Source organism: Lagenorhynchus albirostris, chromosome 16 (genome assembly GCF_949774975.1).
Source record: "Lagenorhynchus albirostris chromosome 16, mLagAlb1.1, whole genome shotgun sequence".
NCBI lineage: Eukaryota > Metazoa > Chordata > Mammalia > Artiodactyla > Delphinidae > Lagenorhynchus > Lagenorhynchus albirostris.
Window position 1 is genome coordinate 24147370 of NC_083110.1, and position 17917 is coordinate 24165286.

The 17917-nt window shown below is 51.7% G+C and overlaps 1 protein-coding gene across 3 annotated transcripts in view; it reads left to right on the plus strand.

Annotated features, from left to right (window-relative positions):
* Window positions 1–17356, plus strand: part of CHST3 (carbohydrate sulfotransferase 3) — a 41401-nt gene extending 24045 nt beyond the window's left edge. The window contains exons 1-3 of one of the 3 annotated variants that reach the window (XM_060127068.1): window positions 9385–9439; window positions 9612–9833; window positions 11216–17356. In XM_060127068.1, the coding sequence (XP_059983051.1) occupies window positions 9676–9833; window positions 11216–12497 (1440 nt within the window). In that variant the 5' untranslated portion in view covers window positions 9385–9439; window positions 9612–9675 and the 3' untranslated portion in view covers window positions 12498–17356. Of the gene's footprint in view, window positions 1–9384; window positions 9440–9578; window positions 9834–11215 lie in introns of those variants that run through there. The other 2 variants (XM_060127067.1, XM_060127066.1) reach the window with 2 other exon arrangements.
* The last annotated feature ends 561 nt before the right edge of the window (window positions 17357–17917 follow it).

Here is a 17917-nt window from a genome sequence, read left to right on the forward strand (position 1 = left end):
CCTTTATGTGTTAAATGAAAGGCTTGGAGGATGGATGTACAAGGCACATGTGCTTGAATGGAAGGTTTATGTAGGAGGAGACTTGGAATTTGGCTGGCATTGAGGGGTGATGTCAGACAGCAGAATGGTAAGCTAAAGGAGGGTGAGGAATTTTGTTTGGTAGCCAGTAAGGATCCCGTAAAGTTGGAGGGGCAAACTGGTTTTATCTCACATGCCAGCTCTAATGGATTGGCACTGCACTGAGAAGGCTTATGAGGCTACAGCTAGTCTCAGCTGAAAAGAGGACAGTGATTGATTAGTGATGTCTGCCCCAGGCATAGGACTGCTGAGTGGAATGTGTACCATTTATTTGACATCCCTGTGCTGAAGGTTATTGAGTGGGCTAAGCTATGAGAGTCAGGGTGATAAAGTTTGGCAGGGCCATCACTAACCTGGGAGGCAGGAGACCTATGTAGTAGTTCAAGTTTTGTCACCATCCAGTTATGCCTTGGTCAAGCACTTCCCTTCTCTGAACCTGAATTGCTATAGATGAAAAAAGAGGAAGCGTGGATAAGAAAATTTCCAAGTCCTTTCCAATCCTGACATTCTGCAGTTTTAGGGCAAAAGCCATGTTTTTCATGATCGGAGGGGTAGTGTATAGGACAAATTTCTCTTGGACCTTTCCGAAAGAAATGCACACTTGCACAGTTGAAGGCAAGTACAGCTAGAGTTGGGAAGCCGAGCTGCTTTGTGTAAGGCTGCTGGCCTGAGTCCCTGCTGACAGCATGATTTTGTCCTGGGGGCAAAATCCACTGGCATTCAACTTGACCTCAGCCTGACAGAGCTGAGGCCTGATGCCTCTGTTCAGCACAGCCAGAGTGGAGCTGGCTACTCCGCAGGGCTCCATTGTACCCCATGGCTTCTGTCATTCTGCAGCCATACTCCTGTCAGCGCACTCAGCACTTCCTGGAGATGGGGGGCCGTATGGAATTTGTGAGCAGCTCTGGCCTATAGGGAAGCTGGGGAGAGAGCATCCTTAAGGGTTCTGCCTATGGTGTTTCTGGGTCTCTCTTCGGCTGCTCTGCTGCTTCAGGGCTACAGGTGACTGCAGTGCTCGGGACGGGGAAAGTCAGCAAGTTTATCCCCAGATGAGGCTGAGAGAGGATGAGATGCCCAGAGCCAAATGCTATCCATAAATGAGCAGATGTTGGCTCTGCCTGAGGGGTGTCTCTAGCTGTGGTCAGATCAGGTTATCACTGTTTCCTACACCCTGGTATTTTTAGGGGACTGAGACCCCCACCCCACTGCAACCATTCCAGTACTTGCCACTAGTCACAAGCCACAGAGTCTGCTGCATCTGTAAAGACAGGGTGAGTGGTTCCTTAGTAGGACCATTTATCACAACTTGGGCTTGGATTAAGCATTTCACCAGCATCTTACTGAATTCCTCACGACCACTGAGTATACAGTAGATGCTATTAAGTGTCCCATTTATAAATAATGAAACCACTCAAGTTTAAGTTCCTTTCCTAAGGTCACAGGGCTTCAAAGTCAATATGTAAAAGCAAAGAAGTCAAGACAGTCACTGTATAATTTGTTCAGGCTTTTCCAAAATGTCTGTCTGTGTCTCTATGTCTGTCTCTCTGTCTCTGTCTCTTTCCCTCTCTCTATATATATATATATAAAATCAATGGCATGTTAGTCATCTTCCTCACTAACATGGGGGAAGAGAAACTACAAGAAACTCAGCCAATTCTTAAACACAGTTATGAATCCATTCATTCACCTCACAAACATTATGAGCCCTGCCACGTGCCAGGCGCTGTGGGTGCAGCAGAGAACAGGAATGCTGTCCAAGGAAGGAACCAGGGATCCTCCTGGAGTCCTCTGTTGCCCTCCTTCACCCTGCCTATTGTTTATGAATTCTTTTTTATTTTTACTGTGGAAAATAGACATACCATAAAATGTACTATTTTAACTTTTTTTTTTTTTTTTTTTTTGCCGTACGCGGGCCTCTCACTGTTGTGGCCTCTCCCGTTGCGGAGCACAGCCTCCGGACGCGCAGGCTCAGCGGCCATGGCTCACGGGCCCAGCCGCGCCGCGGCATGTGGGATCTTCCCAGACTGGGGCACGAACCCGTGTTCCCTGCATCAGCAGGCGGACTCTCAACCACTGCGCCACCAGGGGAGCCCCTATTTTAACCATTTTTAAGTGCACAGTTCAGTGGCATTAAGTGCATTCATGTTGTGCCACCTTCACCACTATCCACCTCCAGAACTTTTTCATTTTCCCAAACTGACACTGTGCCCTCATTAAACACCAACTCCCCATTTCCCCTCCCCCCAGGGCCAGGCAACCACCCTTCTCCTTTCTGTCTCTACGAATTGCGCTCCTCTAGGTACCTCATGTACGTTGAATCATACGGGATTTGTCCTTTTGTGTCTGGCTTATTTCACTTCATAAGCATACTGTCCTCAAGGCTCATCCACGCTATGCAAGTCACACGCACCACGCGGGTTTCCTTAAGGTTTCACATGTCTGTCCTTCCTCTTGTCCACTCTGTCCCTGCTTGCTCAGGCCGCCTCCTCTCTTCTGGACCAGTGCAGAAGGGACAGCCTGCTCTCCCGGCCTCCAGTCCTTCCTTCTTCCAATGCATTTTCCACGCCGCTTTCAAAGTAATCTTACATTTCTCTTGTTAAGCTTCAGATGAGATTTTAAAGCTTATTCATTAAAGTGGTACATGTGCATGGTTGTCAAAAATTTAAATCCAAAAGGGTAGAAAGTGAAAAGAATCATCACTTAATACTCCATTTTCGTAGCTGTGCATCAGCGTTTTTAACCCCTGCCTGGCTTGCTTTCATTGTGCCAATGCACTGCAGTTACTTAGCCAGCCCTGTCTGCTGAGACACTCAAGTCGCTTCTCACACGTTGGACTTCCAGAGCTGGGTGCACATCCTTGGCCACAAATCTCAGCCCACGTCCAGGTCGGTTCCAAAGAAGCCAACAGACTCCTCACCAGGCTGCCTGGCTGCATGGCTAGGGGCCTCCTGGACACCAGCCTCTGCTGCAGCTCCTGACTGGGCAAGGGCTGGAAAGCCCAGAGCAGTGGGTTGGCTCCGACGTGGCCCAGGGCCTAGGGTTCAGCGTGAGAGGCACGGGAGGCACCTGTGCGGACAGGGAGGCTGGGACTGTTCTTGGGGCCCGTATCCGTGCAGCCATCAGCGTTCTGCACAGGATGTGCTTCTCACACAGCTGAGCAGGCCCTGGGAGTAGAGAGTGTGCTGCCCCCTACCCCCACACAGCCAAACAGGGCCGAGGGGCAGCGGGGTCTGTCCCGGCCAGGGCTGGCTCCCTCCGAGTCTGTGGAGGCCCCACCCCCACCAGGCTGGTCTCAGCCCCTTGGCCCACCTCGTGGCTCTGGCCCACCTCGTGGCTCTGGCCCACAGCTTCTCACGAGTTCTTGGATGCCCACTGCCACTCAGGTGACACATACCTCCACCTCTGGAGCATGTACTCTGGCTCTATCTTGACTGAGGTTGGACATGTGCCCAAAAGGAAGTTTTAGATGGTTTGTTCTTGGGAGAGGAAGCTGGAGCCCTGGGATGTGAGAGACCTGGGGAGGAGTGATAGCCCCGGGCTGCGCAGGGGAGCATCCGTCAGCCAGGCCTCCATCCACTTCCTCGTTCTCTCATTCCTTCACTCACTGGTTCATCCAGCGGCTCCTGGCCATTTACTCTCTTGTCAGATGCTAAGCTCGACAGCCCAAGCCATCTCTGGGCGTCCCTTTGTGAAACAGAACCTTGCCTGGACAGGCCCCTGGATGGACTCCTGCATCCCCCTATGAGCACGTGTGCTCCTGCCCTCCGTCTCCACTCTAGGGGATCCAGAGACAACTCACAGAAAGCCCCCCGAGGTCTCCCTTCCTGGGTGTCTGGCGACACGGCATGGTTGCGGCAGCCTCCCGGCCCCCGAGGGCTGCCGCTCATGAGTTAGTTCCGAATTTTCCCACGATGGGCTTCACTGCTCGCATCTCTGCCCAGGAGCCTCGTCCATCTCAGCTCCTGGCCTCCCTCAGCTCAGGCGGCTGCCCCTCCTGCCCAGTGCAAAGGCTGTGAGCAGGGCCTGCCACAGCTGAGGCCCCAGTCCCCACTGTGCTCTTGGCCGCGAGCAAGACAAGGGAGGGGAGTGGAGCTTTGCTGCCTGATGCAACGTCTGGCAGGGCCCATCCCTTATCAGAGCGCCATTCACAGCAGACTCTGGGACCCCACCTCCCCCCACGGGAGGCAGCGGCGGGCCCAGGGCCTGCCTGGGAGCCATCCAAGTAGAAAGCTGTTCTCTTGTGAAGGCCCCTTGCCAGGTCACGAGGGAGGCCTGAGCAGAAAGGCCTCCGAGGGGAGAGCCGGGTAGGGGAGCTGGTGCCTAGAGTTTCGGGCCTCAGATCACAGCCTGCTTTCTTTCCAGTGCGCTCCCTCACTGAGATTGCCTGGGATGCCTTCGCTGGTTTCTGCCCTCCCTACTGTTAGCACATAGCTGGAGAGACTTGGAACTGAAAGCCACAAGGCCTAGTTTCTTTATCCTAAAAAAGGCATCCCGGATTGATATAATTCAAGAGACTGATGTATGCGAAGCCCCAAGCGCCAAGGTTCGCCCATAGTACACACTCGTAGCACACACATGTAGTATATACGTGTAGTATCCACTCAGCCCACGCTTGCAGTACACACTCAGGACATATAATCAGTGCATACCCGCAGCACAGGTCACAGCGCGCACATATGCTTCACTCAGGGAACAATGGCTTTTTCTTCTTCCTCTTTGTATTTTCCATCAACTTAGAATGATTAAGCATCTCACAGTGGGCTAAGTGCTTTGGAAAAGGCATCCATCTATTCATCCTACGAAAATTATGAGACACGTACTATGCCTGGTGCACATGGAGCCGGGCACTGGGCATACAAGGATGAAGCAGACAGAGAGCTCTCCCCTCAGCGAGCTCACATTCCAGTGACTGAAATAGGCAGCAAACAAGTACACTTCCATCCTGGAAGGAAGTAAAGCAGGGTGCTGAGAGGGAACATGATAGGGAGAGGGGAGATGGTCAACTTTAGGTCAGTGGTCAGGGAAGGACTCCGGAGGAGGGGACATTTGAGCTGAGTACTGAGTATAACTGGGCCCAGGACGGCTGCCCCACTCCCACTGCATCCAGGCAGAGCTGGGCTGGCACCTGCCCCTGGCCTTCCTCAGCACTGACCCTGGTGCCCTGGAAATATGACCTCCACTGGCATCCCAGCAGGGACGTGCCACCTTTTCCTTTGGCTGTCACAATTTCCTTTTGCTGGTGTTGGGGGGAGGGAAGGTATCAAGTACTCCCCTGGGAGATGGCATCCGTCAAGTAAAGGAAGAGATTTTTCATTCTTCCCATGAGCTAAGCAAGGGGGGCACCACGGGTTTGGGGAGGGAGGTAGCACAAAGTTTTGTCCAGTGTCACAGATATCACAGACACACTTCTTGCAAAGGGCCTCCTGCAGGCCAGGTTCTACCTGAGTGACCCCCATCCCAGCCCTGTCCTCGTCCCTCATGACCCGTGACCTCCTGGCATCTGTGACCCTCTGCTACCCCCGGGTCTAAACCTCTCTCGCCTGCCTGCCCACTTGCCTGCTGGCCTGCCAAAGCTAACCCTAGGGGTAGCCTGCCTGGGCAGGGCAAAGGAGCCAACAGCCTGCCTGCGGTTTCATTTGGAGGGAGTTTTTACCCTTGCGTCTTCCTTTTAGGGCAATGTCGTGAAGGTTCTCAGGAATCTGGTATTATTCGGGGGGTGAGGGGGCTGGGACAGCGACTCAAAAATAGAAACAGTGCCCGGAAGGGAGGGGAGGAGAAGGTTCAGGATCTTTGTCATCGAGGCAGCCAAAGTTGTAAATCTTACCAAAGATGTTAGACCCAAAAGAGAGAAGACAGTGAACGCAACTCCCCCTGGGCCACACCTGCCTTTTCTCCCTCTCCCATGTACCAGATACTGCTCCTCACAGCAACTTTATGCAGTAGGAACCACCCTTTCCATCCTACCAGTGAAGAAAGTGAGGCCCAGAGAGGTTAAGTCACTTATACAATGCCACACAGCATGGTAGACATGCAGAAAGGACAAGAGCCCAGGACTTTTGGTCCTAGCTCCTTCTGCTTCCCTCACATCATCAGACCCAGGCAACTCTCAGCTGAGAGCGCAGAGAGACGAAAGCCAGAATTTCAACACTTTGTGCTCTGCAGACTCAGTACTGGGGCTCACCCTCCCAGCAGGATAGGTGGTCTCGCATCCCACCACAGGCTAAACTGGGTGCATGGGGAACATGGCCCTGCCCGGCATTCTGCAAACGAATGCTGACAGCCTTCCAGGCACCAGCTTCAACGGGTTGACTCACCAGTGATTTGCTGGGCAGCTGATATGTGGTGGATGCCATTCTAGACGCTGGTCCTGACTTCAGAGAACTTGCAGTCTGGGAATGGGAGAAAGACAGACCATCAGCTGGAAAGCCCAACCACATGTGCTATGGCGGGGGTGGGGGGGTGTCACTGTGGAACATCAAGAGGCTGGAATGACGTAGATCTGAGAGGGGTGAGCAGGCTGCCGCTGGAGGAACTTTGGGCAAATTAATTAATCTCTCTCAACCTCAGTTTCCTCATCTGTAAAATGGGCTGGTCGCTACCTAATAGCGCTTTTGTGAAATGAGGAAATGCAAATCAAGTGCTTAGCGTGACACCAGGCATAGAGTAGTAACTTTATAAATTTCAATAAATTTCATCTACCCATATCCTTCTAGTTGACTCTTTCAACCAGAGTGTAAGCCCCATGAGGGCATGGGCTGGGTCTGCTTGTTCACTGCTGTATTGCCAGTGCCTAGAATGGCACATAGGAGGTGCTCAGAAAATATGTTTAATGAGTGCATAGGAAATGGCCCAGAAGAATTAGGAAGAGGCAAAACTATTCAGTTGCCCTTGAAATGGCCTTGCGGCCCTCTTCCCTCCTGGCTCCCCTCCAACTATCCACACTGACAAAGCACCCCAGCATTCTGCCAGGGAGAGCTGCCCACTGCCCCACCACCACTCTGCCCTGCACAGCTGAGGAACTCCACTCCAGCTGCCAGGGTACACATCTGTCTTCTCACAAGCCTCCTGCTTTCTCCAGAGGGTAGATTTTCTGGCTGTCCCTAAAGCCACTTCCATTGTGTGATGAAGGTGCAGCCCTGGGACCCTCCTTTCTGCCCTCCCACTCCCCCATGTCATCAGCTTGGAAGAAATTCATTATTCCCAGAAAGAAGGATGGTCCTGGATGTCCTGCACAAGGTCACAATAAGATTTTTCCAGACTTGGAGCAGACTGTCTCCCATGGATGAGGGTCCTTGTGGAGAAAGGGATAGACTTTTGGAAGAGGGGGTTGTGCTGGAATCTTGCGGCTTGTGGTATGGGACAGTGTGTGTGTGTGATGGTGAGGACGAGTGAAAGAAATGGTGATTCAGGCTCCACTGGGCAATGGTGTTTTTACTCCAGCTTTAAAAAATATATACACTTTCCGCTAAGAGTCATTTATTCCTTTAACCATTCTGTCATTTAGCAGCCGTGCATGAGTGTCTCCTGTGTGCCTGGCCCAGTGCTAAGGGATAATGAGGGAGCCAGACAAACTCCCCGTCCTCCCCAAAGGGATGATTAGCACTGAACAAGTCATTACAAGTGGGCCTGCTTTATGACAAAGTCTCAGGTGCTAAAGAGAGTCTTTGTACTGTGGCGGGGCCAAGGAGGCCCTAACCTATCCCGGGGAAGCTGCCCCACGAAGCTGAGACCTGAAGGCCAAGGCCATGTGAAGGATTTTGTTAGAATTCACATGCTATGGTGGAAAACCTTTAGTTAATTTTTAAAAATTTATACATCCAGGACTTCCCTGGTAGCACAATGGTTAAGAATCTGCCTGCCAATGCAGGGGACACGGGCTCAATCCCTGGTCCGGGAAGATCCCACATGCCGCGGAGCAACTAAGCCCATGTACCACAACTACTGAGCCTGCGCTCTAGAACCCGCGAGCCACAACTACTGAAGCCCGCATGCCTAGAGCCTGTGCTCCGCAACAAGAGAAGCCGCTGCAATGAGAAGCCCATGCACCACAACGAAGAGTAGCCCCCACTCATCGCAACTAGAGAAAGCCCGCGCGCAGCAACGAAGACCCAACGCAGCCAAAAAAAAACAAAAACGAAAATTATACATCTGCATGGTAAAATTTCTAATAGTGCACAGTGTTACACAGCAAACATTAAGACTCACCCCATCCTTCTCTCCTGACCTACCCGTCGCTTTGTTATAGGCCTTGTGTATGCCTGTGGTCACAGTCCACTTTTCTCTCCCTTAATTTTTTTTTTTCAAATGGGATCATACTACATCAGAGGTTCTCAACCTGGGATGATTTTGTACCTCCCCCCTGCCCAGAGGACGTTTCACAATGTCTGGAGATATTTTTGATTGTCACATCTGAGCAAAGGGGATTCTACTGTTATCTAATGAGTAGAGGCCAAGGATGCTGTTAAACATCCTACAATGCACAGGACAATCCCCACAGCAAAGAATGATCTGATCTAAAATGTTATTAGTGCTGACATAAAAAAGAACGAAATAATGCCATTTGCAGCAACATGGACGGACCTAGATTGTCATACTGAGTGAAGTAAGTCAGAGAAAGACAAATATCATATGAAATTGATTATATGTGGAATATTAAGAAAAGGTACAAATGAACTTATTTACAAAACAGAAATAGAGTCACAGATGTAGAAAACAAACTTATGGTTACCAAGGGGGAAAGCGGGGGCATAAATTGGGAGATTGGGATTGACATATACACACTACTATATATAAAGTAGATAACTAATAAGGACATACTGTATAGCGCAGGGAACTCTGTAATGACCTATATGGAAAAAGAATCTTAAAAAGAGGGGATATATGTATACGTATAACTGATTCACTCTGCTGTACAGCAGAAACTAACAACGTTGTAAATCAACTACACTCCAATAAAATTTTTTTTAAAAGTCAATAGTGCTGACGCTAAGAAACCCTAACCTATATAAACACACTATGTCTGCAGCTTGCATTACTTATATATAAAATTATAACATATTGGGTTGGCCAAAAAGTTCGTTTGGGTTTTTCTGTAACATCTTATGGAAAATCCTGAGCGAACTTTTTGGCCAACCCAATACATAGTAGATTATTCACGTCAGCATTAGTAGATCCACCTCATTATTCTTTGTGGCTGCATAATAATCCATTGCTTGCTCCATCGTATTTTATTTAGATGTTTTCACTCTTTGGCTATTGCAAACATGTTTACTGCAAGGAGTATTCTTTTCATACACTTGCCTTTCAGTCATGTGTGAAGTCAAAGCATAAACTGCTGGAAGTGACATGGACGAATCAGAAGGTTCATTGGTATTTTGAATGACCTCATTTCAAGTCTCTGGGGCATAGTCCATTGGGAGAGTGGGTCTGGGGTTCTGACAAAACAGGGCTGTGGTCCCCAAAAGTCTGGTGGAAAAGCTCCTGTTTGTTCTCATCTACAGACAAGGGTGTCCTGACCGCTCATCTCTCCACAGGACCAGGTGTCCCCCACCTGAACAACGAGCCAGGTCCTGAGTGATGTCCCCAAGCTGAGTGCCCATGGCCCTACCCTTCCCCATGGAGAAAGGACTCACTCTGCCCCAGGACTGCCGACACTTTCTGCACAGCCTGAGAATGAGGAGCAAATATGCCCTTTTCCTGGCTTTTGTGGTGGTGGTTTTTGTCTTCATTGAAAAGGAAAATAAAATCATATCAAGGTGAGGGATGCAAGCCCAAGTCTTCCCTATCAAGGTGGGGTGGGTGGGGCAGAGAGGTAGCTTATAGGGCTCTCTGTGGACCTACAAAGGCAATCCCTCAACCAGTAATCATCAGACCTCTCCTGTGCCCAGGCAGTAGGTCATGCCCACGTCCTCATGACCGCACAGCTGTGAGACTTGGGCTCTAGACTCAGGCAGTCTGAGTTGGAATCCTGATTCTGGCACTTTTTTTTGGCCGCAGCGCACGTCTTTCAGGATCTTAGTCCCCCCACCAGGGATTGAACCCATGACCCCTGCAGTGGAAGTATGGAGTCCTAACTACTGGACCACCAGGGAATTCCCCTGATTCTGGCCCTTTCTAGCTGTGACAGCTTAGACAAATTATTTCACTTTTCTGTCTTAAGTCTCTCTTCTGTAAAATGTGACTAATAATGGGGTCTGCCTTGTTGTAAAGATTAAATAAGAAAATGTAGAAGTGTTTAGCCCTGTGCCTGACACACAGTTGGTGTCCTCTACTTGCTGGCTGTGGTTATTATTATTAATTAACTTCCTGGCCTAGGATGATGCCTCACATTAACAGCATATCTCCTATACCAATCTGAAGTCATGGATGAGGGTGAGGCAGGGTCCTGGTACAGATACCGTGGTGGGCAGGGCTGCCATGTTCAGCTGCCCAGGTTGTGCACTGTTCAACTCCAGGGGTGTGCACTCACAACAGCTATGCTGGGAATGCTGCCCCCTAGAGTTGGCAGTGTACCGCTGTGTGCAGTGGCCCTGCTAGTGGGCCTGCAAGACATAGAGAGATTTCACAGACCTTCTCTCCCAAGCACAACCCCTGCAAGAAAGCATCAACCAGGATGGATAGGTTAGGAATAGGGCTATGTAGTAGGCACTATGTCAGTGCCCTGCCTGGGTTCCTTAGCATGGACTGCTCCAGTTTGTGCCTACTGGGTCCTATTGCAAGATCCTGCAACTCTCCACCTGAGGGCATTCTCTCCACCTGCACACTGGCAAGCCACAAGTCCTGGGGAGTAAATGCCTCTGGGAGCAGCCCTCAGTCAAGGCCAACTGGGAGCTTCACACCCCTTGGGTAGAGAATCCTGAGGTGTGTTCTATCTACACCGTCTCCTGGGGTTCCTCCGGCAGAGCGATTTGGCCACAGGGGTAGCCTGCTCACCCTTATGGACTTCCTTTCCTCCCTGCCTCACTTCCCTACCCCTCTACCCGTTCTTCCTGTGATCAAGTCCCAAATAAACTACTTACACTCAAATCCTTGCCTCAGAGTCGGCTGCTGGGTGATTATCCTGGGATGCTCCTCAGGGTGGCACAGGGGATGGAGTCCCCAGTCAGTCATTGACCCCGGTATCCCTCTGTTCTCACAGGGTCTCGGACAAACTGAAGCAGATCCCCCAATCCCCGGCAGATGCCAATAGCACCGACCCAGCCCTAGTCTTGGCCGAGAACGCATCCCTCCTGTCCCTGAGTGAGCTGGATTCGGCCTTCACGCAGCTGCAGAGCCGCCTGCGAAACCTCAGTCTGCAGCTAGGCGTGGCGCCGGCAGAGGAGGCTGAGGAGGAGACCACAGAGTGGGAGCAGGAGTCCCGCCCACCCGCCGAGGCCCCGCCCCGGCGCCACTTGCTCCTCATGGCCACCACGCGCACGGGCTCCTCGTTTGTGGGCGAGTTCTTCAATCAGCAGGGCAACATCTTCTACCTCTTCGAGCCGCTGTGGCACATCGAGCGCACGGTGTCTTTCGAGCAGGGCGGCGCCAACGCCGCAGGCTCGGCCCTGGTATACCGCGACGTGCTCAAGCAGCTCTTCCTGTGCGACCTGTACCTCCTGGAGCATTTCATCATCCCGGCACCCGAGGACCACCTGACCCAGTTCGTGTTCCGCCGGGGCTCCAGCCGCTCCCTCTGCGAGGACCCCGTCTGCACGCCCCTCGTCAAGAAGGTATTCGAGAAGTACCCCTGCAAGAACCGCCGCTGCGGCCTCCTCAACATGACGCTGGCCTCCGAGGCCTGCCGCCGCAAGGAGCACATGGCAATCAAGGCCGTCCGCATACGGCAGCTGGAGTTCCTGCAGCCGCTGGCCGAGGACCCCCGTCTGGACCTCCGCGTCATCCAGCTGGTGCGCGACCCCCGCGCTGTGCTAGCCTCCCGCATGGTGGCCTTCGCCGACAAGTACGAGACCTGGAAGAACTGGCTGGCCAAGGGACAGGACCAGCTGAGGGAGGAGGAGGTGCTGCGGCTGAAGGGCAACTGTGAGAGCATCCGCCTGTCCGCTGAGCTGGGCCTGAGGCAGCCGGCCTGGCTGCGGGGCCGTTACATGCTGGTGCGCTACGAGGACGTGGCCCTCAGGCCGCTGCAGAAGGCCCAGGAGATGTACCGCTTTGCAGGCATTCCCCTGACCCCGCAGGTGGAGGACTGGATCCAGAAGAACACCCAGGCGGCGCACGACGGCATCTACTCCACGCAGAAGAACTCCTCAGAGCAGTTTGAGAAGTGGCGCTTCAGCATGCCCTTCAAGCTAGCGCAGGTGGTACAGGCTGCCTGCGGCCCCGCCATGCGCCTCTTTGGTTACAAGCCTGTGCAGGACGCCGCCTCGCTCTCCAACCGCTCCGTCAGCCTGCTGGAGGAGCGCGGCACCTTCTGGGTCACGTAGGGGACCTGGGGCGTCGAGCACCCCTCCTGGTGAAAGCCCCGCCTTGCCTGCCTCACCCAGGCCAGCTGGGAGACTGCAGCGCCGCCGCGGGGGTGGGCAGGAAGACGGGCAGGGCGTAGGTGGCGCCTGCGCTGTAGAAGTAGGCCCTCAGCCCGCTCGCTTCCCGCCCTAGCTGTGGGCCTGGAGCTTCCCGCTGAGAACAGGACAGTGGCCAGTCCTTTTGAGGGCTGCAAACCCAGACCTAAGGGGCTGTGGTGTCCTGAGCAGGCCCAGGCAGGCCCGAGCCTATTGACAAGCCTTTCTCGCCTCTCTCTCCCTCTGTCTCTGTCTCTCTCTCTCTCTCTCTCTCACACACACACACACACACACACACACACACACACACACACACAGAAATATACATGAAACACACATAGGTGCCTGTAGACCCTGTGGGTCAGAGTCCACAAATATTTAACAACCAGAAGGGGTTTCAGACACTGACTAGCCACAGTCAGACCCCCTGCTGTACTCAGTGTCAACCTTTCAGTTTCCGAATTTCTCCATAATCCAGTGTGGCATCTGGGTGGGTCCCTGGGGAGAGGTGAAATCAGCTCTATATAGAGCTACAAAACAAACATACACATATAAAGACAAATACCTACACTCACACCACACAGAGAGGCAGAAGAACATAAAAACACAAACACACACACAGAAAAAACCTTCCCCGTTGCCTTATGCTTTATCTGTATCACACACCTAAAGAAAAGCCTCTGCTTACCTTTTAGAGTTATTCGGGGAGGGGGGAATGATATACAGTCATGGGCCATGACCCTGTTCCCCATCCAAGCTCGAGGCTGAACGGTGGATACAGAACTGCCAAGTCCACGGCCTCTGCCCACCTTATTCTCGTGGTTACCTCCCCTTACCCATTCGTGTCCTTGCTGCTAGCAGGCAGCACGGTTTGAAATGGCATGGCTGACCCTCGTGTGATTGCAGCCCGAAGACCCTGTCCTAGCTCAGTTGGCTCCCCGAGAGCAGGTCCATATTTGAAAGCGGCCTCAAGCCTGACTGGCAGGAGCATCAGTGGTCCCTGGAGGCAAAAGGCAGCTCATGAGTCCTGTCATTTCCGGCCAGGCCGCTGTGGGGCAAGGCGCAGAAGGAAATACAGAGTGCTCCTAAGGGAGAAGTCACATCAGGATACCCCGTCCCCCGAGAAGACAGGGACAGAGGTCAGCCACATGGTTGGTCGTCATGGTTATGTGGTTAGTGTCTGGAATTCCTCATTTAGGGCTCTGGGAAGAGTATTGCTCAATGTGGGATGGGGTGCATGTTTTATTTTTTTTTAAGTTATTTATGGTTTGGTCTCTTGTGGCTGTGTTTTCAGGTTTGTTTCTACAGGAGTGCTGCTTGGAAGCATTGTGGGCTTGAGGGGCTGAGGGGGGCCAGGAAGACCAGTGGGGAGCACTTTGGCTCCTGCTGGAGGAAGAGGAGGAGGAGCCTTCCCCCAGAAGAACCAGAGCCAAGGTGGCCACATGGCAGCCCACAGCGCCCCACGGGCTTTTTTGTTTGATCCAACGTGGAACAAATGTCAGAAACCAGTGGCATTCTTTGCTGAGTGTCCAGAGACAGCATAAATTAGCAATCCTCACCCCCTCCCCAAGAAGAGGCCAGATTTGAACATCTCTCCCAGGTCCTAACATATTTCCTGGGGCGTCAGGGTCCTATGACCAAGCAGATGTCCCCAGAGTGGAAGCGTTTCCCCATTCCCACCCCCAAACTAGGGGGCAGCACTCAGTACCACCTCAGAACTTGCAGGAAGCATCAGCAGTTCACTAAGGGCTATTTCTGATTTCCTGGACAACCTCTGTATCAGATCCGTCTCATTGTCAAGCCCAGAGGGCTGAGTTTTGTTTTGAGTGTTATGGGGAGCAGGGAAATACAGGATCTGGGTCCAGCTAGTGTTGCCATAGGGAAGGGGGGGGGGTGTCCTGGCAGGAAGCCAGCCTTTGAAAAGGTGAGGACAGTGGCCATCTTGTGGGATCCATTACAGTCAGTGCGTTTGAGCTGCTGGGTCTCCATCACCATGGATTCAGCCAATCGAGGAAGTCTCTAGGTTTTCTGTTCCAAGAATAAATTGTGCCGGGAAATGGCTCTAATTTGGGGTCCAAAGGGACTCCAGCTCTGAAAACTTGATCCTGGGGCAGAGTGGGGCCAGGATGATTCTGGCAGGCCCAGAAGTACTGGCCATTCTTCCCCAGCCCTTGCCCTGCTCCCTCCACTGTTCCCCACCTGGGCGTGGTGGGAGGCAGGCACCTCTATCCAAGGCCCTTTCTGGTTCCTGGGGCCCTCCTAGTGTGGACTGCAGACTTCTTCCTTCTTCCCTTACTGTGCCTCTGGGGCCAAGGCCTCCACCCCTGAGCTCTGAGGACTATGCCGAGAATGGACCTTTGGGACTTCTCAGGACATTATCAATTTGTACACTGCAGATTGACTTAATTTATTTATTTTGTGAAAAAGAAGAGACAGAAAATATTTTATTTTTTGCAGGGACTCAAAGCTGTACCCAAATCAAAAAAGACGATAATAATAGAAACCATTCACTTCATGCATACAAGGACACTCCAAGACGATTCAGAATACACGAGAGGACAAAACTGGGAGCGTGGGAGTCACGATGGCCGCAGGGTATTTTTTTAGCTCGGTTTCCTCTTGTTGATTTGAAGATATGACAGTAAGGCCCTTTCTGCTATATTACCTTTGTCCAGGTATCTGAAATAGGACACACCTCAAGAGAGTGTTGCCTTGGGCTTAGCAATGCTCTGGGAACCCTTGGGGTTTAGGGAGGAGAGGGAGGGATGACTACTGACTCTACACTCCATGGGACCTGGTTGGAGTAACGTGTGAGGGGTTTTCAGCAGGGAGCTGGGCTAGGGGAGGTGGTCCAGCTGGGAGCTAGTGCCTCCTCTTCCAGCGAGGCCAGCCCTGGTTTCTCTGCTCCCTCTGGCCCCCCACGAGCCTTCACCTCCACAGCACCCACCTGCCTGGAGACAGAGGGAGTGTTGAGGCCTCACCTCCGCCCACCGCCAGCTTCCTGGGAACAAGAGGCTCATTCAGCAATGAGCGTTTATTCGTTTTTCTTTTTCTTCATGAAGACCTCTTTAGCCCAGCCTATAAAAATAGTTCAGAACATTCCAGGCCTTGGTGAGACAGGGCAGTGTGCAACACCCTCAGGCTGTCGCCACTGCTGCCCATTCCTGGCTTCTCCTCTGGGCCTTGTTTATAAACCTTGGAGTGGATGAGGACATGGGGGGAAGGGTCTTTGGGAGCAGGATTTTGTGGGGGCAGGATTCCTGAGTCCCATGAAGAGGGAAAAAGAAGCAGCAGATCTCTGTAGCATGGCCCTTGCAGGTTATCACCAACTTATTATTAAGGTTGAGAGACATAAGCAAGTTCTAACCCTCTGTCCCTTTATGTGATGCACTCACTTGAAAATAAGTAACCAAATGAACAGGGGAAAAAAATGTTTGCCTGCCAGCACCCTCAGCCTGGGAGCTATGCCAGAGGCTGGTCTAATGAGGCAGCTGCTAACCAAACCCTTAAGAGCAGAGGACCCAACCGACCTATTACAAGAACATCTTTCCCTTCCACCTCTGCTTTCTGAACAAGCTCCAGGAGGTCCCTGTCCCAGAAGACGTATGCTTGGCCTAGAGAGCAGACAGGAGATGTAAGCATCAGATGGTCTGGTCCTGACCCTGAAGGTCTCTTCCAGCCCTGGTTCTGTGTTAATTGACTATGAGGCCTATCCCTTCAGAGGCCCTGGATTATGAAGGACAGGGGCAGAAGACTGGATGGCTGTGTCCCCAAGGTAGTCCTCTCCCACTCCCATCCCCAAAGGCTGAAAGCAAAGGTGGGTCTCAGAGGGGTGGGTTCCTGAGGCAGGGAGAGTGGGGTGAGGGAACAGATGCCTGCAGAGGATGCTCCTTCTTTAAACTTGTGCAGTCTGACGAGCTCCAAGAAGTGGATCTTGTTAGTCTGCACAAATTTAAAGAAGGAGCGTCCTCTGAGTTCCAAAGTTAATGAGTTTGCCTGTGAAGATTCCTAGCACATGGTCCAGCTAGAAGGCAGGGAGGCGGCCCAGGGTTTCCTGAATGTAGCCACATGGCCTTTCAACTGCCCATGGTTTCAGAAGAGTGGAAGCTGCTCTTTACCTCAAAAGGATGAAGCAGAGTTGGCAGCTCAGATGTCTTAAGAACTTCAAGATCCTAGGGTCTTGTGACCTTTGTCATTCCATACTGTGCATGGGGGACTAGTTAGTTATGTGTTTCCCAGATTACATGGTACCATCCTCAGGGCCTAGCTCATACTGTAGACCAGGTATTTTATTTGTATTTATTTGTCAAATAAAATGACCTATGTTCCTTGCTTCTTCTGTCATTGGGCTTGAACTGGTCACCCCCTAAAGTCTCCCTTTCATCTGTACTTTCTAGGCCAAGTCTGCCTGGCTCCCCTGCTCCCTTCTGGTTCCTGCAAACTCTTTTTGCCAAGAATTTTGGCCCCCTGTCATGTTTCATGGGCGCATAGTACAGGATACCCCTTCATGGCCATACGTGGCCATGGTATGTACATATGTGTCCACACGTGTGTATGTGTAGCATGTAGCTCAGCCTGCTTGGCCATGTTGCTCCAGCCCCCTTGCCGTCAATGTCCCAGATGTTCTTGTCGTGGCTACAATCTCCTGGAAACACAGGGGCTGCCTTCAGAAAGCTGGTGGCCACCACCAGTCAGGATCTTCTCTGCAGAACAGAATGTGAACCCATCACCTGATGGCTTACTTGATTTATTTAATTAAAAATGAAAACGCGCAATGAGCAGAATCTGAAATGTCTCTGCCCTCTTTTTTGCGTTTATTCTCAGCAGCAACTGGGTTGTAAAAATTTAACAGGAAAATTTGTACGTCAATTATATCTCAATAAAGCTGGAGTGGGGAGGGGAATAGGAAAAAAAAAAAAGTAACAGGGAAAAAAATTAGCAGCAGTAGGAAAGGGGTAACTTCCAGCATGAAGCAGGTCAGAAAAACTGCCTCCTCTTCAGGGGTGAAAGGCACAAGGGAAGCACAGATAAGTGCAGAGGGTGTGATGAATATTCTTTTACTAGAATGGCAGAGCTGGTGATAACTGTTTGGAGTTGGCTACAAGGATGAGGTCTGAGAGAGAAATACCTCATCATTGTCGGGCAGGGACAAGAACATTAGCTAAAGGTCAGGGGACCTGGGGACAAGTCCCAGCCTTGCCACTCTCTGGCCCTGTGACCTTGGGCAAGTCACTTCCCTTAATCTGTACCCCAGTTTCCGTTAGAATGAAAGGTGTAATTAGTAGTTGATAACCATTGTTCCAAAAAAGTCCCTTTAGGGATGGATTGAAGTCAGCTGAAAGGGC